At 36.9% G+C, this 27,640-nt stretch overlaps 1 protein-coding gene across 3 annotated transcripts in view; it reads left to right on the top strand.

Moving 5' to 3' along the window:
- The window catches only part of LOC139968141 (coiled-coil domain-containing protein 186-like), a 103,657-nt gene extending 81,196 nt beyond the window's left edge, over positions 1–22,461 (top strand). For 2 of the 3 annotated variants that reach the window (XM_071972531.1, XM_071972533.1), the window contains 2 exons: positions 3,782–3,931; positions 11,614–22,461. In XM_071972531.1, coding sequence (XP_071828632.1) covers positions 3,782–3,931; positions 11,614–11,703 — 240 coding nt within the window. In that variant the 3' untranslated portion in view covers positions 11,704–22,461. Of the gene's footprint in view, positions 1–3,781; positions 3,932–9,357; positions 9,457–11,613 lie in introns of those variants that run through there. The other variant, XM_071972532.1, reaches the window with a different exon arrangement.
- The last annotated feature ends 5,179 nt before the right edge of the window (positions 22,462–27,640 follow it).

Consider the following 27,640-nt stretch of genomic DNA (forward strand, 5'->3'; position numbering starts at 1 on the left):
GACCCAGGTATAGATTACTAACAATACACATTGGACATCCTTATCTGAAGTTTAGATATAAGAGCGTTAAATTACTATACCCTTATAAAAAACTTTCACAGTTGTAACCACTTTATTTTGAGTTTCGCGATATTAAAATTCATAACGTAATGACTCAAGACCCCTCTGTGTTGATCTGCAGAAAACAAAACCACAATATAAGATTATCTGTCATTTTGGTAAACCATTTTCGATGCCAAAGCATAGACCGAGTTGCTTAGGCTTCATTGTGCCAAACACTAACACCGATAGGATAAAATTGGGTTTGTTAACACAAAAACGTGAAGGTAAAAATGTTTTGTGTCAGAACACCAATACACTTAAAGTGGCCACACATCTCCAAAATGATTTCTTAAGGCATTTCCTAAAGGCTTGCCATATGTCATAATTGCAAAATATACAACAGTTTAAGGAGTTTTGAGACAAGTTTGCTGTTATTGCTGCTAGGTTTTGGCAAAGATTTTCACTCAACACCAGTTGCGATCTCAGATTTTTAATTGCATAAAAATTGGCTTTGATTTAGGCAGTGTAATGGAGTAATTTAGCAATATTTTTTGTGCATCAATCTGCCGCTAAAAGACAAGATAAATAATTGGGAAAAGGCACAAAGTCGTGCTAATCGAGTAGCAGTTCAAAGTAGCAGTGAGGTACTGTATCAGCTTAGGACTCATGCATACCTAGCTACTGTATAGTATATGCCTAGTATTATAGGAGACCTAATGTAACAGAAGCCAAACTAACTTCTTAGGTATTTTTGCAGATGTTTATGTTTGTTTCAGACACTACAGTAGGCATAGATGCAGATTTATGATTCTGAGGTCTTGTTTTGCTTTGTTCATCACTTCCGTTGGTGGAAAAAGTTTAAATTTCATACTGCACAGAAACATAATTTCGAATTTGCAATTATGTAGCACCATGTATCTGCCTAAGTGCCTAACCTTTGTTCATAGATATTATTGATGTTGTAGATCTGTTCTATGGAGACTTGAACAGCAATCATAGTGGCGAGTGAGTTTTGCGTTGTGGTGAGTAAATTTTTATTCACGGTCGCTAAATAACAAGTACTTTTAAAATATTTGTTGAGACATGAAAACCTTAAAAACATGATTTCTCATGTTAGAAATCATAGATACTTTTCATACATGGTATATGGATTTGCCATATTGAGTACAAGAATCCTGTTGCTTGTGACGTCAAAACTCATTTGAGGTCACCAGAGGCCAAACACTGAAAACCCTTTACATGATATAACGATTGGAATCGTGGATACTTCTCATACTTGATGTGTGGATGCATTACATTGTAAGACCCCTATTGGTTTTGGTGGAGGTTTGTATTGCCACGTACAGTAGACTGACCTGTGTTTACCATGCCATAGTGTAATTGTACATCAACATAGTAGTTCCGGCCATTTATATTGTAACAGCTATATCTGTTTAACAAGCTGTCTAGTGCAATGAAGTCATTGAAACTTCAATGCATTTTGCATTCTGGTTTTTACGAGATCAAAACCTGTAAGTTTTGGGGAATATATGTATTTAATTACTGCAGGCATGAAGGATCAGCTCCCAAAGCCAAATGTTAGTCATCCAGATACCAGCATTGGATTGATGGTGATTTCTAGTTGGCATGTCAATGTTTGGTACACAAAGAACGTGGAAACTATTGATTATTTACCTTGTTTCCTTTCAAGGAAGTTACCTAACATCACACACCCATTGCACTCCCCCTTCCTTATCTGGGATGAACTCAAAACCTTTTAACACAGACCTTCAACATTGTCAAGAGCTCTCAAATGCCTTTTTTCTAACTGATAACAGTTGGTAAACATTCAGCCATTCAGCCATTTTAACAAAGAAACTTTAAAGAGTGATGTGTGACAACAATGAACTCTTTGGTATTATTATCATCTTTAACAAAGAAACTTCAAAGAGTGATGTGTGACAACAATGAACTCTTTGTTCTTGTTAACATCTTAACAAAGAAACTTCAAAGTGTGATGTGTGACAACAATGAACTCTTTGTTCTTGTTAACATCTTAACAAAGAAACTTCAAAGAGTGATGTGTGACAACAATGAACTCTTTGGTTTTGTTATCGTTTTTAACAAAGAAACTACAAATAGTGATGTGTGACAACAATGAACTCTTTGGGTTTTGTTATCATCTTTTACAAAGAAACATCAAAGAGTGATGTGTGACAACAATCAACTCTTTGGTCTTGTCATCATCTTAAAAAAAAGACTAGAAAGAGTGATGTGTGACAACAATGAACTCTTCGGTTTCGTTATCATCTTTAACAAAGAAACTTCATAGAATGATGTGTGACAACAATGAACTCTTCGGTTTCGTTATCATCTTTAACAAAGAAACTTCATAGAGTGATGTGTGACAACAATGAACTCTTTGGTTTTGTTATCATCTTTAACAAAGAAACTTCAAAGAGTGATGTGTGACAACAATGAACTCTTTGTTCTTTTATCATCTTTCACAAAGAAACTTCAAAGTGTGATGTGTGACAACAATGAACTCTTTGGTTTTGTTATCATCTTTCACAAAGAAACTTCAAAGAGTGATGTGTGACAACAATGAACTCTTTGGTCTTGTTATCATCTTTCACAAAGAAACTTCAAAGAGTGATGTGTGACAACAATGAACTCTTTGGTTTTTTATCATCTTTCACAAAGAAACTTCAAAGAGTGATGTGTGACAACAATGAACTCTTTGGTCTTGTTGTCATCTTTAACAAAGAAACTACGAAGTGTGATGTGTGACAACAATGAACTCTTTGGTTTTGTTATCATCTTTAACAAAAAAACTACAAAGAGTGAAGTGTGACAACAATGAACTCTTTGGTCTTGTTATCATCTTTCACAAAGAAACTTCAAAGTGTGATGTGTGACAACAATGAACTCTTTGGTCTTGTTATCATCTTTAACAAAGAAACTTCAAAGTGTGATGTGAGACAACAATGAACTCTTTGGTCTTGTTATCATCTTTCACAAAGAAACTTCAAAGAGTGATGTGTGACAACAATAAACTCTTTGGGTTTTTATCATCTTTCACAAAGAAACTTCAAAGAGTGATGTGTGACAACAATGAACTCTTTGGTCTTGTTATCATCTTTAACAAAGAAACTTCAAAGTGTGATGTGTGACAACAATGAACTCTTTGGTTTTGTTATCATCTTTAACAAAGAAACTACAAAGAGTGATGTGTGACAACAATGAACTCTTTGGTTTTTTATCATCTTTCACAAAGAAACTTCAAAGAGTGATGTGTGACAACAATGAACTCTTTGGTCTTGTTATCATCTTTAACAAAGAAACTTCAAAGTGTGATGTGTGACAACAATGAACTCTTTGGTTTTGTTATCATCTTTAACAAAGAAACTACAAAGAGTGATGTGTGACAACAATGAACTCTTTGGTCTTGTTATCATCTTTCACAAAGAAACTTCAAAGAGTGATGTGTGACAACAATAAACTCTTTGGGTTTTTATCATCTTTCACAAAGAAACTTCAAAGAGTGATGTGTGACAACAATGAACTCTTTGGTTTTGTTATCATCTTTAACAAAGAAACTTCAAAGTGTGATGTGTGACAACAATGAACTCTTTGGTTTTGTTATCATCTTTAACAAAGAAACTACAAAGAGTGATGTGTGACAACAATGAACTCTTTGTTCTTGTTTTGTTCATCTTTGTCTTTTATTTACCTTTACTCTTTGTTTTTCTTCTTTCAGGCCCAGATGTCAAAACAGAGCGGTATCATGGCGTCTCTTTATAGATCGCAAGCATCTGACCCCAAAATGACCCTTGACCTCTCTTTAGAAATCAACCAAAAACTTCAAGCAGTACTAGAAGATACCCTGTTGAAGAACATGACATTAAAGGTATGATCTGTACGAGAAAATAATTTAAAGATGGTCGTGGAGGCCAGGGACCCTCTCCCTTTCTCCCCATCCCTTCCCCCTTGCTTCCTCCCTTCATCTCTCCCCTGCCCCTCCCTCCCCTCATTATTTTCCCTGATCATCCCAAAAGCAAAATTTGATAGTGTTATTGATTGTACTGTAAGTGAGAACTTGAGTGGGAGAGGCTATAGGACAGACTATTTTGACATATCGACCAAACTGATTCATTTGCCAGAAAGCTGGACGCAATATGGCAAAGCATTTAAATTGTTAGGTATAGCTCAGGGGAAAGCGATGTACAGTTTGTAGCTCTTTCCCCGGCATTGTCAGTTCGTTAACACTCACTTTTCTGATTAATGATCACAGTTAGATTTATCCCTCTGCAGCTCTCTCGTCTGTCTTCCCTCGCTTTGTTGCACCTTTCCAGTACATGCAGCCCTCTAGATTTATCTTGTTCATTTCTGTCCTCTCTCTCTATGGTCTGATCCAGAATTTCATAAAAGATGGGCGGTGGTCCTGGGCTTGCTGAAGCTGTGTACTATGTAGGGGGGTCTGAGGATTCCCTCCCAGAAGAAATTTGCATAATTTAGGCTATAAATTAGGTCTATAATTAGATAGTTATAAGCACAACCTTGCTTGTGGATCTACAAGCAAGGTCATCACCCCCCTCCACCCCCACCCCCTCTCAATTGCAAAGGAAATCACTTGCAGAATAGGCTACTGTGCCTCATGCAGTGGTTGATTTTTTCAAGCAGTTTTAGCGATAACATCAACTATTGAAAGTGTGTCAATCAAGCCCAGGTATGGTTGTCTTTCTTGATCCCCTCCACTCTCCTCTTAGTGCCATAATGGTCAATGATATATATATGTCCAACCTGTGACAAAAAATCTGTAGTAAATATCCAAATAGCCTGACACAGTGTGCGACACATTTAGGGCAATCTGGAAAGCTTAGATGACATTATCACAAATACTGGCGTGGGGCAATTGAAAGTATTGATGAAACTTATACCAGTGTATGAAGACAAGGTTTCTCAGTTACTCTTTATTATCAGTCCTATAGACAAATACAGGAAGGATTAAACAGGAAAAACAAAACGAATCCCGGCCAAATCCTCTAGGTGCTATTGTAGCCCTCTTTTTTTCGACGTAATATATTGTTTTTTGGCATCCAATTTGTGAATTGTTTTGAAATGTTCTGGATTTAAAGTTTATAAATAGATGAGAGTATCAGGTGACTATTCCATTTCATGTATAATTGGAACAAAAAGTAAATTATTACACATAACTTCTGTTGAGTCTCTTTGGTTTTGGGAAATAGTTAAAGAAATTAGTTATGCTGCGTAATTGGTTTAATGTGATTACAGAGACAGCTGGGGCTCATGGTGATACCGTCCTTTTAAAACTGTCCCTTCAAATGTACATGGCAGTTTGGCAGGATTTGAAACTTAAATTTTAACTCTAAAAGGGGAAACAGAAATGGCATGGCAAAACAGGGATTTTTATTGGGAGGAGACAAGACTAGAGTTATATGAGTGTTGAATTCTTATAATAGTTTTCTTTTTTTTAGTTTGTTCAAGAGGGGGCAGAAAGGGGTGTATTGCTTCCCCCTTTCTTATAAATACATCTGTGTTCTATCCTCTTTGATAACGATTGCAAACATGGCATGTTAAAGGTTGTGACATTTTCCTTACATTTTGTTTGCTTCACTCTTCTCATACTCATCTCCAACCTTAGTAAGCTTAGCACTGCATCCTCTGTGACCCGACCCCAGATCTCTGTCCAGTGTCCACTTCTTTAGTTATTAAAATAAAATAAAACTGTTAGCAAACTGCTTATCCACTAGAGAGCCTGTGTAATAGAATGTGTAAAAGTAAGTTGGCCTGACGTTTCGATCCTAGCAGGATCTTCTTCAGAGCCTAAATGACAAGTACAGTAACAGAAGGGACAAAAACACGCACAGAAAACAGACAGGTTAAATGAGCAAGGTGAACACAATGAGATATGAAAGGGGATTATAAATAGAAAAGGGATGGTGAGAAGAAAGCAACAGGGGAAGAGGAGAGGTAGGAGATAAACAGTGGAGGGACAAAGAGAGGATTAAAGGAACAGGGTAGGGAATAAACTGGAGAGGGACAAAGACAGAAAGGTGTGGAGAAAAAAGGAGGGGAAGAGAGCTGTGGGAGGACGAGTGAAAGAGGGGGGGGGAAGGGAACAAGGGGAGAAGGAGTGGGGGACAGAAGAAAAGTTAGTCATGTCCTTCCTGAATGTTAAGCCCATGAGGTTGAATGGTGCGAAGGCGTTGCATCCAGAGCCTCTCTCTGCTGATTCGTACTAGGTCAGGGCGGCTACCTAAGGATTCAATCCCCTGTAGGGACATGTCATTAATGGTATGGTTGGGAAGGTTAAAATGTTCTCCAACTGGGGTCTCTGTCTTCATGGTGTTGACTGTGGATCTGTGACCATAGAATCGCTTCTTGAGGGTGGTTTTGGTTTCGCCAACATACTGGATGCCGCAAACTCTACAAGAGATCAGATAGATGACATTGGTGGTAGTGCAAGGATGTGACCCTTTATTTATTAGCTGACGATTTCAATGTTTGATATTATGTGTAAATAATTTGTAAATATGTGTGGATAATCAGCCTAACACAGATAGACAGTCAATGTCTTAATATGTTCAATGTGTTCCAACTGTTAAGCTCATGGACAGATGGATAAGGTTGTTTTTATTGGCCAATTGCAATGAAACATACCAGAGTGACTATTTTGTGATAGTATTTTTGCCTAACTAAGAACCTTTTTCAGATTTTGGAGATGTTTGTGATCAAATTGACCAATTCTTTGCAATTGGTTACAATGATGTCTTTATCTTGCCTTTGAAATTTTAAGAAGCATTTTCAGCTGATTGGTTTCGAAGTATATTCTTCATTCCCAGCCTCAATAATATGTAATATTTAATAATATCTTGTAAATTTGTCAGACCTATAAATCCACACCTCACATAGTTTTATAAACAGTTCATAATTTTTTAATTGGCAGATTAGAATGCTCTTTCCATGTCTAACTCTTTGTCTTTAAAAATTTAATTACACCTTTTTGGTTCCTTGCTTTAGCAAAAGGAACATATGTAGTCAGGTTGGCGTGGTGTGTGTGTGTGTCTGTGTGTGCATCTGTGACACTTGCTTGGGTACGCTCTATCTCAGTAAGGGAAAGTTGGATTGAGGCCAAACTTGGACTGTAGATCCGCCATATAGAGAAGGTGTGCCCTTTTGTTTTTGGTGCCCACAAAGGTCACCAAAGGTCAGTGATGGTCCAAAAAACGAAAATATTAAAACTGCAATAACTCCCAGTGCCAATACAAGGTTGATATCTTGGGACAAGTTGTGAACTGGTTAGGGGAACATTTTGAAACTTAACTTTCATGTGATCCAAGGTCACTAAAGGTCAATTAATGATAAAAAAAACTAGTATTTTTGCGATAACTTGAGAATGAATTGTCTGTTAAGGTTGGGAGTTGCTTCAATATAATCCAATTGTTGACCAGCATCTGGATGACCATTGACCTCAATTTGACCTCTGGTGACCTTTAAGTGTTTTAGGGATTTGTACAGGTTCGATGATATTTTCAGATGTTAAAGGTACCTTCTGATCATAAATGTCAATAGGTTTGACCCCTGTGTGACCTTCGTGTGCGAAGTTATACGAGGTCAAAGTGAATTTTCAGACATTTAATGCAATAACTCCCAGTGCCAAGGTGTGACATGGTTGATATTTTGGGACAAGTTGCAAATGGTATAGGGGTATATTTTCAAACTTAACGGTCATGTGATCTGAGGTCACCAAAGGTCAATTAATGTTAAAAACTAGTATTTTGGGGGGAGAAAATGGGCAAAGAAAAAATTGTTGGAATTTTTATAGTTTTGATGGTATATTCAAGTCGCACCAATCAAATATGTCAATGGGTTGACCCCAGGTAACCTCTGTGTGTGAAGTTATACGAGGTCAAAGTTAATTTTCAGACATTTAGTGCAATAACTCCCAGTGCCAAGGTGTGACACTGTTGATATTTTGGGACAAGTTGCAACTGGTAAAGGGGAATATTTTCAAACTTAACGGTCATGTGATCTGAGGTCACCAAAGGTCAATTAATGTTAAAAACTAGTATTTTGGGGGGAGAAAATGGGCAAAGAAAAAATTGTTGGAATTTTTATAGTTTTGATGGTATATTCAAGTCGCACCAATCAAATATGTCAATGGGTTGACCCCAGGTAACCTCTGTGTGTGAAGTTATACGAGGTCAAAGTTAATTTTCAGACATTTAGTGCAATAACTCCCAGTGCCAAGGTGTGACACTGTTGATATTTTGGGACAAGTTGCAACTGGTAAAGGGGAATATTTTCAAACTTAACGGTCATGTGATCTGAGGTCACCAAAGGTCAATTAATGTTAAAAACTAGTATTTTGGGGGGAGAAAATGGGCAAAGAAAAAATGTTTGAATTTTTACAGTTTTGGTTCTCTAGTTAGGTCTCACCGATCAAAAATGTCAATTGGTTGACCCCCGGGTGACCTTTGTGTGTGAAGTTATGTATACAACTTCAAAGTTAATTTTTAGACATATAATGCAGTTAACTCCCAATGCCAAGGTGTGACATGGTTGATATTTTGGGACAAGTTGTGAATGGGGTGGTTGTCATTTTCAAACTTAACGGTCATGTGATTTGAGGTCACGAATGTTATCATATCTGTTGACCCGATTGTAGGTGACCTTACATTTCTTACAATTTCAACGCCATATTCAGATCTCAAAAGTGCCTACCGATCAAAAATCCGATCACAATTTGTGATCACAAAAGTGTTGGCTATAGTGTTGGTTACTTTATGGGTACATGTAAGACCACAATTACTTGGACTATTTGAGCCCAATCTTGCCTGATAATATTATGTGTGTTGTCATATACCCCTATGCAAGGAACCACAGTGCCCTTGGGCTCTTGTTATCTTTATAATCGTCTCAACTATCCTCAATTTTTCTATTTTCTTAATATTTTGGCGAGTGAGAACAAAGACTATATGAGCTTCAGGGCACGTCTTTTCATACTTTATACTGCTAACGCCATTTTATGACGAATTTATGACTAGTAACTGGATTGTGTTTCGAATGTTTTTGGATACTGAGGTCAAACTCAGGACTATTATTAGCGTGTATGTTGTTAATCATAGCAACATGGCGACTGTCTAGCACTCGTTAATCTAGGGTGACTCACGTTGAGTTGCATATCAAACTCTTGTTTATTTGACACCCAACTCCTTAAGTCAATGGGCCATATAATGTATTTTCATGGAACAGTAGACAATATTTCAACAAATTAGCATTTATGGATTTTTTTTATTTATTTTGGTTCAGGAACTGTCGCTCCCTTTAGCTGAAGTTATTTTTACTTATGAGTGCCACAGACCAATGACTGTTAGTAAGGGTAAGAGAAACTGACCTACATTATTAAGTTGTCTGTTGTAGATGTAAAGTACCTGTGAACCATCTTTGACAGGGTCTAGGGAGAGGAAGGACAGAGAAAGGAGGGACGAGGAAGCCGTGTAAAGTGTGGGGGGGGGGGAGGAGGGGTTGACTGGTTCTGTAAGTTTTGCATGAGTTTTGATGAGTTGTCAAATAAAGATCAATTGCAGAGAGATAGAATTAGTGCCAATTAAATTTAACATTTTATAAGAATTTGATTTCCAGATGGACTTAATGTTGATGTGTCATAAGGACTCTAACTACTGTATTAATTTATTACTGGCAATGAATTGTGGAGGGTCTTTGTGTAATTCTAGGCAAGAGATAGTGAGGGGAGGAAAGGGAAGGACAAGGAAGTGGCTTGACTTTTGTTCAGTACAGTTTCAGTGCGTTTTTGCTTGTCAAGAAACAATCAACTGAAGATTTCAATTAAGAAATTATTAGATTAATTATAATAAAAGGTTCTTTTGTTTTGTGAAGACGGAATTACTTTGTGAGAAGTAACTTAATTGTATTGTTCAGCCCAGCATGTATATGTACATCAGAGCTTGTTGAAAACTTGACAACATGGTAGTCTGCAATACTGCAATTAGCTGTGTGGTCTTTGTATGCAAGTCCCACGTAGGGTGTGGAGGGGGAGGGGGAGCCCCCATGGGGATCCTCCCTTCAGGAATACTGGCAAAGTTAAGATATCAAATGGTGCATTCTGAGGCACATTTAATAAGGTCTGTAATTAAGGTGTAAACACAAGGTTGTGCTATTAAATACTTTTTGGGTTCTAAACAAAGTCTGAATGTTTTTCCACCAATTAAGTAAGAGGTGAAGGGCAATGACTTTTGGGTCATCATCACCATCCCTCTTCATTCAGCTGGCTCTGGAACGATTAACTACTGCGGAGACTGAAGACGGGTCATCTGTGTAAGTCCAGTACTGATTGGGGTCGCTCAAAAACAATTTCCTGTGCATAGATTGCGTTCGGCAAAAACGGGCAGCGAACCACCGCACTACAAGGCCGTCGCCGTCAGCCATTCTGGAAAATTTCTGATCAGGACTTCATAAACACACAGACATTGACCAACTTTCGAACATTATCTATGTTACCGAGGGCAAAGTTGAACTTGGGTTGTCTTTCAGTTTGGGCAGTGTGCGACAAGCTTAACAATAAACAAAACATTATAATGTTCAAAGGTTGTTAATGTAGTTGGAACGATCACTGCTATTTCTTAGTATCACAAGTGTCACATGTCTTCTTTATTGTTAATACCTTCTGATATCGCTGGAAGCTATGACCCCACTCACAGCTGTCCAGCACTGGCAAATGTCATACTGTGCGCCCTGCATCAGCAAATTACAAACACAAGTAAAAATACAGAGCATTAGAACCCAGGTATGAAATTGCTTGAACTGAAACATCACAATGAGTTTGGAAAAAAGTCTCCTGAAAATATGTCACAGGGGATTATATATATAGATTGTGAAAAACATGATATGTGATTTGGTTGTGCCTATCAGCACATCATATTACAGCTGTCATAATGATGTAATCAACATTCAGTTGTTGTCAATTTGGAGTAATTGAGTCTCAGGGTCAGAGTTTTGGTTTCAGAAGAACTGACAACTATAGTGAATCTGGTTTAATGGTTGGGATGATCCATTTTTGAGAAGGCTGTGTTGAATATACAGTAGCGTTTCTAAGGCTGGCTTACATGCAATCCAGGTTGACTCCACCTAGCCAGTTAGGAGATCACATTTCTCTTGAGTAAAGTGTTTGCAGAAGAGGGTTCAATTCAGGCAGAACGAGGGGGGGGGGGTGGGAGTGAGGGAGGGAGGGTGATAGAAAGATCTTTCCTCTCTTACTAGTCTAACTAGCTCACAACAATTGGTAACAAAGTTCAAATGGTAGTGGGATATGGCACTTGCATTAAAATGAGCAAAACGCAAAGTTAACTCGAAAAAGTCAGTACGCCACAAAATGAATCCTCTGTGCAGTCTGTATTATTAATTCCAGTAGTTTTCTTCAACAAAAGTCACCTTCGATCTCATTTGATCAATATTATTGCGGCGTCGATCTTCCATCTGTACTGTCAACTTGCAAAGTTCCATCCATCAAAAATATATATCTATTCTTGTTGTTTCTTTGACCTGCAGGAAAATATAGATACCCTTGGCAGAGAAATCGCAAGATTGTCGGAGGATCTTTTCAATACCAAGGAAAGGCTTAAAACTCGAGGCAAATAGGACCAGTTTGTTCGTTTCTTTTCCCAATCGAGGATTTGGCAGGATGGAGACAATTGTGACGGGAGCGGTCAATAACATGTCTTCTTAGTTTATTTCCATTTACTCAATCACACTTTCAGAACATCTGGTGATTTCAAACGGGACAATAACTTTGAAAGGTGACAATAAAGTGTGAAGCCAGAAAGAAGCATCGCATGATGCTACCAGAAATTCAGTGAAGACTATATACCTTGCTAAATTCATGTCACCGTGAAAAACTAGTACGCACCAAGATTTGAGTTTTTGTAATTTTTTTGGTATTTAGGTATATCCAGGATAACTTTTTGTGTTGATATATTTCCATTCCTAAAACTAGTTTTTAGTTGATTTAAGCAAGGCCTATTACCATAGTCTTTATATAGGGATATGTACAGCAGTGAAACTGTTCTTCGGAATAGATTGAAACTTCAACTTGCCGTTTTTGTTTCAATTTAACTGAATATTAGAAAGGTCTTTAAAGTAAGAAGTAATGGAATTCTCTTTAGAAAGTTTCAAGATGTCTCCCAGACCAAAATAAAAAACTTTGTCTAAGAAAATTATGCTATAGTGAACCCGGAAGCTCTTGTAGAGAGTAAGTTGCAGTTACATGCTATTTGAACCATCATACAGATTGCAAGCCACAATGCCAGTAAGATGATAAGTCCTTTGGTCCTAACTATACGTTAGTCGAAAAAGATCTATCTTATTAAAGAAATCATTGAAAATATTGATTACTACATAAAGGCAATTGAATGTCCTGAGGTAGCCTCATTGAAACATTATGTAGAGCTCTGACTTGTATTAAGTTCTTTCTCTATCAGTAAAGCACCCTGTAGCATTGGCCTTCTATTCTTTCATGCTGGTCATATTTAACTGAAAACATTGTCCCCTCCCCCCCACCCCCACCCTGTTCTTTCTCTCTCTGTGGCTCTTCCAGCTTTCAGAGAGAATCTCCTCACATCCTATTTTCCTTCTGTATGCCTGACAAGAATCTAGGGTATTTGGGCTTGTCCATTTAATAAAATATGTGTTAATTGATTATCATACAAGCAGCAGGAGCAACCAATGGAATGCAGTAGATGACCACAGGAGGTGTGATGGTGAGGGTTTTGGAGTAAAAGTTTCATTGAGTGGAGTTTCCCCGTGGATCACTTAGAGGAGTACAACACAACCCGTCATGTAAGGCTTCTTATATTAAGAATGTTTGTGTGCACTTGATACTAGTTCTTTGTCTTGAAAGTTCTCCTCTCTGCTATTGATTGATTGATTGAACAGGAACCTCACTTCTGCATGGGTTTGAAGTATGCTACAAATACAAGGGGGCAAAAATAGTCAAACTTTTAAACCGTGTTTGATGGAAATTTCATAGATTGGGTAGAAGTTCATCGGCACTGTTCACCATGACTATCAAGGTATTTTAACTTGTAAACAAAATACCAGTTCATCTGTGAACACAAACCAGGTGTTGGTTCATATGTAAATGCTGACCCAGGTGTTGGTTCATTCGTAAACGCTGACCCAGGTGTTGGTTCATCTGTAAATTCTGACCCAGGCGTTGGTTCATCTGTAAATACTGACCCAGGTGTTGGTTGATCTGTAAATGCTGTCTCGAGTCTTTGTTCATCTGTAAATTCTGACCCAGGTGTTGGCTCTGTAAATTCTGACCCAGGGCAGATGTTGGTTCATATGTAAATTCTGACCCAGGTGTTGGTCCATATGTAAATGCTGACCCAGGGGTTGGTTCATCTGTAAATACTGACCCAGGTGTTCCATAAAGACCCTCTGTTGTTATTTGGCAGTGCTACAGTACAATGTCACCTTTCGTGAAACATTAGCATATATTAGCACAAACCGTATTCACGAAAGATTGATGTAGGAAAGTGCAACATTGGGGTTTACATGCTTGAAACAGCATGTGTGCCAAAGAGTATCTAACCAATAAACTAACACTGCTGAATAGTTTTATTACAGTATGACTGATTTGGAATAAAGGGTCATATTTCATTCCTGCATTTCTGGACATCTTGCTGATGATTACCATCGAGTGAAGCTACATTACACTTGCTATCTTTTGAATAAAAAGAATTCAAAGGCAATGCATTAAGAAGGAATATATTTGATAGTATTGAATGGCAGTAAAATGTGTTTCTAATTGCGTGCAAGATAAAATAGATCTGTTTTATCAAAGAGGAATATTTGACAATTGTGAACAAAAACAAACATTGTCATGCATAGCAGTTAATTAAAGACCTGTCATCAGACTGTGGAGAAGACAGAAGCTGAGGATTTGGAGATAATTGACAAAAATGTAATTTGACAAATAAGTCAGTAAGTGTAACCAAGATGTGCAGAGGAGTTCAAAATATTAAGTTTAATTCAGTCACGTATAGATATCTTATTTAATGTTTTTGTTTTTTTGAAAGTCTGTGATATGAGGAAGTGGTTGAAGTCTCTATGACATCCTGCAATGTATGTTTTGTCACTATTTTCAGGTTGTTATATGTTATCTGTGCCAAGTTACAATTGACACATTACTGTTAACTGCTGTGGATGAATCCACCCCCCCCTCCCCCCACCACCTACACACACCCACATATTTGGTCATACACACACACAGATACATATCCACCATCTGTCCCAAATTCTCTGAATGAAAATACATGTTTCAAATAAAAAAACAACAGAACAAAATGAGTTGAACTACTGCACCATAATGTTAAATTGCTACATGTAATTAAGAAAGAAGAAAAAAATAAAGGAACTGCTCCCTTTTTTCCAACATTTGCTGAATATCAGTTGTTATAAATAGGCAGGTCCGGAATTCAATGTAGCCATGTTCTTTTGTTTCTGGAACGAGGGGGAAAAAAGAGTGAAGAAGATCAACAGTGGGATTAAATTTGTCGATGTTAGTTGTTCATCAACAGGGGGAGTAAACTGTGTTGATATCAGATGTTGACCAACAGGGGGAGTGAAATTTGTTGATATCGGTTGTTGATCAACATGGGGAATAAAATTTGTTGATATCAGTTGTTGATGTATGACCTGAATAATAATAATAAATGAGACTTATATAGCGCCAAATCAGTAAACAAAAGTTACTGCTCAAAGCGCTGAAGGGTAATGTAGCTGTGTTCTTCCTTTTCTTGTTGATCAACAGGAGTAAAAACTAATGAAAAAGAAAGGTATGGAATGAAAAGATACAAAAAATGGAGTAAAGTGCCTTTTCAAGACTTAACATCCAACCTTGGTTTTTTTTTACTTGATGGAAATTTCTACATGGTATGGATATATATCAGTACAGTAATTTGATTGAGTCATATCATGTTTGATATTATTGATGGATTTAGCTACCCTCAATTGGGTATCAGTTTACTGATCGAATGGAATCCGAGATGCATCTCCGTTGCACGCTGTGTCATTGAACCTCGAGTAGATGGTTTCAAAACCTTGAAAAGACCTGTGGGAAGAAAAAAGCGAAGATAAACTTCAAACTGATATTTTGATTATGAACTGTTATGATTTTGAGGGTATATACAGAATGAATAGCAAGAATTACGACTCAGTTACATTTTTTTATATACTTGATAAATTGAAGTAAACATGAACAGGAAATCGTAGTCACATTCTAGACGATAAAAACATGACACTCTGAGTGTTAATAGGTTTAAGCAGCAATTTTCATCAAATATCTTTACAGGTAGGTCTGTGTACTTTCTTTTCAGGATTATATGGCTAGGGCAAGTTTAATGTTATATCTGTAAGAGCAGGGGTATGTTTATAACACAAAAATAAACTTATTAACCAAAAAAGTTTACAGGTGCTTCAAAATAGTACTGCAAAATCTTTGAAAATTCTCTGCTGTTAACCTTCATCTGCAAAATTCATACACCCTTAATTTGTTTCCCTTTTAGTGCTTTTGGCTGAGGGTGTTTATATGGTGTTTAAAAACAAAACTAAACACTTGGTTTGTCCAAATAATTGTATTTCTCACATCTTGAGAGAGTTGTATAGATGTTTATTCACAGGTAAAGCACACAAATGCACAAAGTTCCTGCAAGTGATACTAATACATGATGCATGGTTAATGGCATACATAAAACACAAAATGAACTTTACTTTAATTAAGGAAAGTTGTCAAAAGAGGATGGTCATCGAAATGTTTTATTGAATTTTAAACATAAATCACAGGGTAACATAAACAACAGTCATAAACATTTACTGCTTTTGTAAAATCCGCACCTGCCATTTTTTTCCGTTTTAAATTTATTTCACCAACGTTGTTAAACCTCTCTGGATGTCTTCTCTTTACTCGACAACAGTGACATTTATTCAGCCACCACCTGATAATATGTTTTTCCTTTTGAAATAAATGACGTTGTATTCATTGCCTGTAAGTTATAGAATCACAAATTATTTATGATGAAATGGGATTCATGAAAATTCATAAATCATAAGTGACATGATGATTATGCAGAGACTTTTTCTTATCGTTGCCTTGAATGAACGTGATTTAAGTTAACTAAAACATGGATTTCAGTATGAAGCAGAAACTGCTGTTTGGATTATGTTCATGCAAACTTTCCCGATAACAAAATCGCAAAGTTTGAAAATGCTGATGAAGGATACATGATTGAAAGTTTTGTTATAAAAAGTTGACTTTTGTAGTACTTTTAAAAGGCATGAGATTGGTATGACAGAAGCCTGTAGTTTCGATATTGGCTTTGTGGCGATCGATGAAACGTGTGTTGGGAATGGAATATTAAAGGTAAAAGACTTTGAAAATGCTGAATTGTTCGGATTTATGGAGTCACAGAAAAGTTTGTTGTATTATACCGTCCACCACTAAATAGAAGATAAGGCTCCTGACAAAACAATATATTTCTTTAATTCAACAAAGTAGTTGCAGGAATTGTGAGATTATAGGTATGTGTAAATTTTATATGAAGAACTAGAACATTACATGAAGTTTGTGGGACACAAAATTTCCATGTTGGACTAATGAATAACAAAAGACCTGCCCGTTTGTAACCAAACAGAGGGTTGGGAGGGCTGAGTTGGCACAAACAGAGGGTTGGGTGGAGGGGGGGCTGAGTTGGCATACTTAACTTCAAATTTAAGTGTGGCTCACACAAGAAATATATACAATGCTTGATGGTCAAATTTTGATGGTCAAATGTTTTAATTATTTGTCAAGTTTGGGAGTTTTACCTCAAGAGTGGGAAACTGCATGCTTGCTCATGGGTAAGAATCAGTGAATTTGTTAAGACCAGCATTGATTGAAAATATGCAAAGCTCACTGATGCTGTATAAATCTGAAAGAAAACACCTGAATCTCAGAAATTTGTTTCACAAATGCAATGAGACGATCCCCTGGTCTCCATACAGCACATTTACTGCATGAACTCTTGGTTACATTTCAATGAATCAAAGTATTTTTAAATGTTTTGTACACTCTAGGCAAAAAGAATGTCGCATTTATATCCTGGAGTATTTCCGTAATCACACCCAAGTTATTAAAAATGATTTTTAATTACTTAACAATGTGCTTGTGTTATGTTGGTACTGTTTAGTAGATGTGACAGAGTTTTGGCACAATTTGCTTTCACAAACTCTCCAGTCCACCAACACCTGCTATCCATATTGATTCATATGGCATGGATCTTGCTTCTCAAGGGCAATTTATGGTCGAAATATTACTCATTCCTTTATCATCCTTAGTTTATTATTTTCAATTTTTTTTTCAATTTTTAGTTCCTCAGCAAACTATGGTAATAGGGTATGAACTGTGATAGTATTTTGTGCACGTTTGATTGGTAACTGCAAACCCTTATATATCCTGAACAGAGAGGCAGGAAGGTGAGCAAAGATGGTGGATGTACAAGAGAAGAGGATAGGTGGGGGAGGGGGGGAGGGTCTGGTGAATTGTCCCGGGAAGGGGAGGGGGACTGAAGGGGAGGGGGTCTGGATGATTTATTTATTCTTTATGAATTTAATCATTAGTAATCACTGCTAGATATAAGTGGCAGGGAACATGGCTTGAAATCTTCAGTCTATTCAAATGGGAACAATCTCATTGTGTGCATGGGTACTCTTTACAACTGCAGAGGTTAGGTCTTAGAGAAATTTTATTGAGAGTTACGTTCATATATCTTTGTTTCAAGGTTCTCATTATCGAAGAAAAAAGCAAAACAAAATTTGAGTACCCCACCACCACACCCTATGACATTCCCTGCCTTTACTTCCCTGAAAATGGTTTGTAACAGGTGGACACTTAAGTTATTTATGATTGTCATATCGTGCTCTTAGTTAACTTGTACATAAGATTCATCAAAGTCATGCCAGAAACATGAGAAATTATATATTTAGTTTACATGGAGGTGTCCGTCCTTGGTGGATATGAGACCATAAATAAATAGTTCATTAACAAAAGAGATTGTGGATTTTGTAACATGATTTGGTGTTGTTCTTGTTGTCTTTGATGTAACAACCCTTCACTTTTGTGTCTCTCTATTGATCTTAAATTATGGACTCTGTTTTCATGCATTTTTTTAAATCATCTTTGCTATAGTTATTAGAGAAATAAGGAACATTGCTATAACGTTGTTGAATTGCTTTCTTTAAGGGGGGGGGGGGCATTATTTTTTTAAGACCTTTCTCAACCTTATTATAGTTACCTTAGTAACTACACATTTCTATAATGTTTGTTTATTTGCATTTTTGGTTTCGATGATAATTGTAACCTGTGCATTCATGATGGCGTAAGGGTGTGTGTGTGTGTGTGCCTATAAGGTATTGTGTGTGTGTGTGTATGTGTGCCAATAAGGTTTTGAGTGAGTATTTGTGTGTGCGTTTGTGACGCCCAGCTTGTAAATATATCTGAAGAAGGGAAGGTCGGACCAGTTTCATATTTGGTGTGTAGAAGTACCACATTGAGTACAAGAAGCTAATTGTTTTTGGTGGAGGTCAAAAGGTCATTTGGGGTCACCAGGGGTCAAGTTTTGAAAACCTTGTAAACACAAAATCTCAAGAAGGGCAGGTCAGACCAATTTCATATTTAGTGTGTAGAAGTACCACAATGAGTACAAGTAGCCTATTGTTTTTGGTGGAGGTCAAATATCACTGGGGACAACAGGTCAAATCGTGAAAGCAAACATGATATTGCAAGAAGGGAACCTTGGACAGATCTCATATTTGGAGCCTATTATTGCTTTTGTTGGCGGTCAAAGGTCATTTGAAGTCAACAAATGCCAAACATTGATTTCACTCCCCTCTTTAATACCTGTCTCTCCACTTACTCAACCATGTTTTACACAATATTTCAACAAGGACAGATGTCATATTTATTATGTTGATGTATCTATCACAAGAAGCCTGTTGTTGAGGTCAATGGTCATTTCAGGACAGCCTGTGTCATTGTGAATTTATTGTTTGTCACATCACACTGCTTTTCACTGTATTTATGTTTTACACCCTCACTATACATTACGTCAGATTCATGAAGAAAACTGCTTGTTACATCTTCGAAACCACAATGCATTTTGCAGTCTGGTTTTTTTCAAGGACATGAGTATAGGATATTATTTATTGTCAATTTAAAGAGAAAAGTGTTACAGGAAAAACAAAACATAAAAGAAAACATTGTATTCATGTTAGTTTATCAAGACTATTATTAGAGATGTAAATAAAAAGTTATTTATGTTTTGTCGTTCTTTCTCTCTTCTCATTTTTAACATCGATGAACGTAAACAAATAGACATTCGGTAAGGCGTTTAGGTCAAAACCTTGAGTAATCTTTTTGTGTACTGTAGATCTTTCAGCAAAATCTTGACTAAACTTTTATCTTTTTTTTTTCCTTTTTTTTCTTCTAAATTTTCAGAAAGTGAGTATTAACCTTAAGTTTACTTACGCCATTAAAGTTCTGTGTATTAATTGAATTGTTATTTGTGCATATTAAGTGATATTAAAGTTGAATATGTTTAGCTTCATTACTGGAAAATGATAAAGTGATGCCATAATGGGCCTCTAAATTTATGTTTTGATGCAGAAATTGCGATTTAGTTGTCGTTAAAACTTTAAAATTATTTACCATAATTTTATGTTATTTTTTATTTCTGTGGTAAATATGTGGTAGAATGCAATTCCAGCTAATTATTTTGTAATGACAAAAAGTAAAAATTTTAATTTTAAAGTTAAAAGAACTACAATTTCGAGTTGATGTTGCTTTTTTAAATCAAGAAAGTTGACAGAACAGTCAACCCCCTCACCCCCACTCTCCCACCATGTTATATGCAATCAGCTGTATGTTTCAGATGGTTGTGGTTAAACATTTCACACCAGTTGATAAGGTTTCTTTTTCATTCCTTTCACCCCTTCAACCCCTGCCCATTACCCCTTCCCCTTTGAGCAATGTCAGTGGGTAGTTTTTATGTTAGTTCTTGCCATCCCACGTTCGAAAGCATGATTAAGATTTTTACAGTTATTATATGAACGGAATGACATCTTCTCTGTGATATTTATTGTTGTTGTGTATATCCGTACACCCTGTAATATCAGAGACAGTCACTATGTGACGTCATTGTGTGACGTCACTATGTGTGTCAGCCTATCGACCCTATGGCAGGGTTTTAATTTGCGCGCAGTTGCCAAAAATTTATAAATGCATGAAGGATTTTCCTTCTCAGAGTATGCAAGTCGGATCAGCGAGTAGTTGTCAATTTAGAAAAAGAGAGCATAGAAACAAAATGAAAGATAATGCGGGCCTTTAACTGGAACTGGGAGACAAGTAAATAGGGGGGGGAGGATTGGTAACTTTGTATACCATGTATAAAGCACATTTTCTGAAAATAGCATACCCGCAACCGCAGACGATCAGTAGAATTCCGGGGAGGCTAGGGACGCTTCAGTATCATGCTCTGGGTGACGTGCTTGTACCAGCGGGGGGAGGGGGGGGGTGAGGAGGGGCGGATATAAAGGAAGTGCATGTGATTACATCTCAAGAGCCGCTTAATACATTTAACGCTGTATAAGGATATCAGGCTCCGTCCTTTCTCTTAGAACTTTAACACGAGGTGAACTATTTTCTAGTAAACCGAGTGATTTTCTCTTTGACTTTACGTTACAGTCTTCATGAATATTCACGTTTCGGATATTTCATGCGCATTTCTCCCGTGCTTATACTTTATATGTGTTTAATTTTTTTTTTTTAATAATTATTTTCGGCGATTATCAGTGTCATGAAGAGGGGATATTGTCAAAAAGATTTTCAATAGGAGTAATTAAAATTTAAGTAAAAACATGTTTACGTGACGAAAATTGTATGTATTAATAATGGAGAAAGGCTATAGTAAATACATAACTATATAAAAAGTGAAAACTCACATCTCGAATATCGTCTTTAATAAGTTTTTGTCTTTCTTTAGCTTTTGTATTAAATTCATTGAAAGTGGAAGTGTAAGCAGAATATTAAGCTCGAACTTTCACTCTTTTATTTCAATCTATCATATCAATCAAATAAGATTTACTGTTTAGTACCCTTGTATTGAGTCTGTACTCACATTCTAACGTGATTGTGTGTACTCGCATTCTAACGTGATTGTGTGTACTCGCATTCCAACCTGATTGTCTGTACTCGGATTCTAACGTGATTGTCTGTACTCGCATTCTAACGTGATTGTCTGTACTCGCATTCCAACCTGATTGTCTGTACTCGCATTCTAACGTGATTGTCTGTACTCGCATTCTAACGTGGTTGTCTGTACTCGGATTCTAACGTGATTGTGTGTACTCGGATTCTAACGTGATTGTCTGTCAGAGTACTCGTAAACATGAATTTATACTCGGCGTATTTTGGAAAACTACTAGCTTAACTAAAATTAGTACAAAATCATTAGTACTTAGTATCGGGCTTAAAACTCGTACTCATACTAACTGTACAGGCGCGAGAGTAGGGGGTTGAGATATCTGGGCGTTCTGGGGGGGGGGGTTCCCCCTGAGTACGGACTAGTACTCATCCTCATAGTTGCACTGACTTTTGTCATATGGTCGAAAAGTTGGGAAACTACAGACGGCATAGATTTTTTTTGATCCATTTATATGTTTTGTAAAGTTCCTCTGAAACGTTTTTCTGTTCTCGTACCTCAACTTGTTTTTTTGTGTGTCTGTTTTATATTTGGAATTTCCAATCATTTGTTCGATTGAAGTTTTATAAGCAAACTTCTCCGAATTGCTCTTGTCAGTAGATATGTCACTTCTCAGCTTTGTACAAATCGGTTAAATCATAAATTTATCAAGAAGATTTAATTTTGTATGTTTCAAATGAAATGAAGTGAAGCAATACAGTTTTAAACAACCGTTTCCTATACTGTTCAACTGATTGAAGATCATAAAAAAAAAATGTCCTATACACAGTGGCGTAGGAAGGTACTTTTGAGTGGGGGGGGGGGCTGAAGACTGATGGCCGGCGTGGGGGAGGGGTCTAAGGGGAGGGGGTGTTTTTGCATTTCCAGGTGTCCTCAGATGCAATTTGGTGCAATATAGCACACTTCAACACCCACTCCATTTTGTAAATAATTTTGCATTTTCACCTGGCCTTGGATGCAATTTGGTGCTCCAAATGAGATTTTTTTCTCATTTGGAAATGAAAAAGGGGTTTACTGACTTGCGAAGCGGGGGGGGGGGGCGGAATGATACTTTCGCCCCCCATATTTTTCACTGGGGGGCTGGCGCCGCCAGCCCCCCCCCCCCCAAAAAAAACCCCGGCCTATCGGGCACGTCCCAGAACAGGGATTTGTAGTCGCAAGGCTATATTCACTGGAGTTTCTCTTCTCATTAATAAAAATATTTCTATATGAAGGATGGCTTTTATATGCTTCTATAGCATGGAACGTCATAATCTCGAAGTTGACATGTTAATTTTTTTGAAATCAGACAGTATTACCAGCGGGGAGGGCGGGGGGGGGGGGGAGGGAGATTAAACGCTAGATCAACCGATTAGACCAGCATAATTTTAGGAAAATACGGTTAAATTTTACACTTTTTAACTTATAGTATTCATTTTGATCAAGTTGTCGGGAAGTAATGTTAATAATTGGCTTTCATGCTGTTTAAGTGTTTACGTACCGTATAAAATATCAACGCCTTCAATCGGATTTAATATGATATTAACTGTATTTTTGTTCAATGCTCATCTTCAGTTAGATATTATCATTTTAATAATCATTTTTCTCTCATTTTCTTTTTCATTTTTTATTATTTACATCCCGAATTTTAATATTTCACGGCTTTTTAATATACCTGCGTGCGTAATTTGGCAGTTTCCGTGAATTTTATAACTTCTCTTTTAAATCTATAAATTATATCTTTTTTTACCTCAAAAAGTACACTGCCATCGATCTCATCGACAAATTGAAAAAGTGACATTGTTCTAAAACTCGTAAATTACGTTTCCTATAACCGCACTTGTTGGAGAGTGAAAAATCTTCAAACGTATAGTACCTTAAGAAGGTCATTTTTTAAACCAAAGAAAGAAATGACATTAACCATTCCTCCGGATGAAATCATCTTTCTTGGAATCCACGTCTCGAGAGCCCTGTCATAACGGATTGAGGGAAGATTATAGAAGACCGTTCACCCTCAATTATCACCGCAAACTACCAATATATACACTGTATCCCTTTATTTCTTGCCTTGGCGATGAGACTAGTGATTAAATTCAATTCTAATTAGCCATATCACTTCACACAATTGATTGATTATTAATGGGTTTACTTGAAATCTGTGTTTTTTTTTAATATCTTATTCAATCTTTCACGAATATGATATTTTCATGGATAAAAAGTTTTATCTAATTTTATTGGTGCTATAAGAAAAAGTTATCAATGTAGTCCCCAGATATGCTAAAAGTCACTTATAATGGTCACTCATGATTACACGTTTAATTATAAAGCTCTTACATTGATATTCAACGTATGACTGATAGTTTCATTTTTGCTTCTGACAAGAATTCCTCATTTTACAAGACTTTAACAATTTTTCACCATCAAGGACTTCCTGGATGTGGCCTTCGGAAACCTATTATCCAGGGGCCCTCTACAAATGAATCCCAGCCACAAGGTTAACCAGTGGCGGAGCTAGGGGTATTGGTCAAGGGGGGCGAGAAAGGTCTGTAGGGGCGCTTTCGACACTATCTAAGCGGAGCGCCACCACAGGTTGGCGCGGAGCGTACAGAAATTTTTGAGTAAAGATACTTCCTAGATCGCCGGAAATGACCCTTTCCTGGCCTTGCTAATTTGCAGATAAACGAAGAACAAAATGTGACAAATGTCAACAGGTAGATGAGCTGAAAAAGCTGAAAAGGACGCCAACAGTCCATTTGAGTCGGTCAGGGGGGGGGGCATTCGCCCCCCTGACTATATGGACGCTCCGCCACTGAGGTTAACGCCCCCTGGAAATGGCAATGGTTCTGTGAAGTCACTTTAAGACTTGTTGGATTCTTTAATAAGTCTCACATAACAGGATCACGAAACAATATAGTGACACCAAACTTGATACATAAAAATACATTGAATCTTTCACAACTTCTACGTAACGTACAAGACAGTTGTAAGTCATTTGTGAACGTGCTTATGAAGGGAACGCTCCTATACTATATTACATATCCAGGTATATAGCTTAGATAGGCCTTTAGATAAAGAAATCTAGACGTAAACTAAGATAGGTTAACATTCGTCACAATGAAATGACCCCGTATGCATATACGAAATGCTTTATAGACGAGTGTAAATATATTAGCAATTAAATCTCAGTGGGTAGCCTACCAGTGCACAGATCGAATTATATTTAGTAAAAAGTAGTAATATATATATATATATATATATATATATATATATGTATGTGTGTGCTATTCAACTGCTATACAGGATCGAGTCACCTTGACATTGATTAGTTGTATTTAGCGTATATCTTGATCGTTGAATCTCTGCTATGTAGCTCTACATCGTGGTAACACTTATTCTTCCCCTATAAAGAGTTTATTCATGTCCCTCCTCGTTCGTTTGTTCGTGATGGCCCTCCGCAACGAAACTCAGAAAATTCACGTATTTAAATTGTAGCTCGAATTATAGCAAATGAAAATACCAATGTACTCCTGTGAACTCGCAGCATATGCTTCCTATTTTACAGCGTTCTTAGTGTACATTTTACAAATTAAAGAAAGAAAGAAAAAACAAAGATGAATTAGATTTGGTTTCACGATGATAACATACAGGTAGTGAAAGAAAAAACCAAAACGAAAAATTAAAACTAAATTGAGACGGTAATCTATGTGATAATGCCCACCATGCCGTGTAAGTAAATTCTTCAATTAAATCTTATGTATGGAATCTTAGCTATTTTATTAAAAACAAGATTCTACGTACAATTACTTCAACCGGGATTATAAAGCTGTAACCCGTTTATGGATGTTTTAACAAAATCAGACACACGGGCGCTTTGGCATCGCGGGGTTTCTCCGTGCAGTCCAAAATCTCCGCAGAATAAAAGGCCAAAATATCATTTGAACCTTCTGAAAATTTGAATTTCTGAAAATTTATTATTACGTTCATTCATATATACCTTATTAAACGCTCGGTTTATTAAAAAAAAAACTTGCAATTATAACTATATCTTTTACGGTAAACAAGTTTGTGACGTCACACCTACGGCATGATGTTGATCGTTTCAAGGTCACATGGCCTTAGGGCATATTCAAGTGCAACGGTGAATGACATGAGTTGTACTTATTACCATATTTCCCATCTGAATCCGAATTACGAATTATTTGCAATTAAGGCGCCAATTAGCTCTCATGTTCGAATGTTGTATAAACTCAGTGTTATTCGCCTCGTGTATACATGCATGCACATGGAGAATCATGTCGTCTGCACCATCATGGCTTCGTGGGTGCACCAGCGTGATCGAAATACCATTACACTTTGAATTTAGTGGTGAACTTAATTTAGCTACTGTCGACCCAAATTCATTGCATAAACAGGCACTTTTAATCAATATAACCAAAGGCCTACTTCTTTCTCCTTTCAGCAGGCTTGACTAACTGTTCAACTTTGTCACAAGTTCACAATTATTATTATAATTAAGTTGGGGACCTGACGTTACGAACCTAGCAGGATCTTCCTCAGAGGCTAACGGAAACGAAAAAACAAAAACAAACAAACTATAGACAAATGAAGAGAGACAAATATGGACAGTTAACTTACTTGAGAAAATTGATGTAAGCCCATCTGACTTTCTGCATGTGTCCTAATAGTTTGTTTTCTATTCATTTTGCCTCTGAAGACGATTCTGCGAGGATCAAATCCTTAGGCCCTCTAACTTTTAAATATTTTCATACACATGCCTTTTTGCAGTACATAAATAGTTTGTTGACAGTCTGTCTCTCTCTCGCTCATAAATTAACACTGTTACAAAATATCAATGAAACAAAGAATACCTGGCTTTGGCGAGTTAATGACAATAACAGAAATAACCTTAATTTGCATATGAATGAACAACCTTTTGAACATAAAGATGGAGATATAGTGACAGGGAGCTGACCATTTATCAAATTCAATTCTGTTTAGATCTATTCAATGGTCACTTGTCAACAAGGACACATTTCTCAAATATCTTCAGAGATCGCTTACGCTGTTGGGACTAGTGAATGACTGTAGTTTTTTTTTAACCAGTGAAAGAAGATATTAATCTAAGCTGCAGATGCAAATTTGAATCTAATTCTTCCGAGACGTTTCTTGAAATACTTGAACATGATGTCTTTATCTCCAAAATACCAGTATACGGGTATGATCTTATAAAATAAATAAATACCACCATAATGATTAGAATGTATAGTCCTCTTTTACATACATGATTTCATTACAAATTTACCCCCTGAACTATTGTTTTAAGTTTGATCGAGTATGATTTGTCAATGTCATTCCAAACATATTTTTGTGGTCCCGTTCAAGAATTGTTTTTATCATCATGTCATTGCAAGTCTACAGTATCGAAACAAAAAGTTATGCAAACTCTCTCCCTGATACATTAACTGAAGAAATGAAAATGTTATACATTTCTCGATTTGGACGAGTCTCTCCATTGCCAGTTTTATAAACGAGTTTCTATCACACATTTTGTCAGTATTGAAGGTATAGCCACACTATCAACTGATGTTGACACTATCAACACTATCAACTGATGTTGACACTATCAACACTATCAACTGATGTTGACACTTATAAATCTCCACTGATCCTTTGAACGGAAATACTAGAGAGAGAGAAATGGGTGAGCAGCAAGGTGGGGAAGGGTACATGGGTGGAATTTCCCCAAATAAAGGTGCTTGGCGCCAGTAGTACGTGTTCCCCAGTCCCTAAATTTGCCCATTATGTGCACTTTATACAGGTGCGTGTTTGCACTTCCAAAATGTCTGTCTCCAAACTGTTTGCAATCCCCACTTGCACACACGCATTTCTGGTGGCGCCACTGGTGAGTAGAGGGTATAGAGTTCCTTTATCAGGGTTAAGGGTTATGGTTCCTCTGTAAAGGAACTCTAGTAGAGGGATTGTAAGGGAGAGGATAACAACTGAACGGTAAGAGTAGCATGTAGGGCCTTTCATGGATGCCACGTCAACCCAATGGCAATGTTTAATTTCCAAGAAAAGGCATATTTTTACGTACAAAATTTAGAAAAGGGTACTTTTAATTACTAAAACGAGGCAGACGTCATCCTCTATAAGTTATCTGTATTATTTCTGAATTTTAACATTCAAAGATAGAGGAGGAAAAGAAAGAAAATAAAGCCAAATCTGAAACTGAGTGTTTTCTTTACTGGAAGTTTTATTCTTCCAAAAAATTTGAAGAAAGCTAAATTAGAAGATTGAATGTC

Source organism: Apostichopus japonicus, chromosome 5, assembly GCF_037975245.1.
Source record: "Apostichopus japonicus isolate 1M-3 chromosome 5, ASM3797524v1, whole genome shotgun sequence".
Taxonomy (NCBI): domain Eukaryota; kingdom Metazoa; phylum Echinodermata; class Holothuroidea; order Aspidochirotida; family Stichopodidae; genus Apostichopus; species Apostichopus japonicus.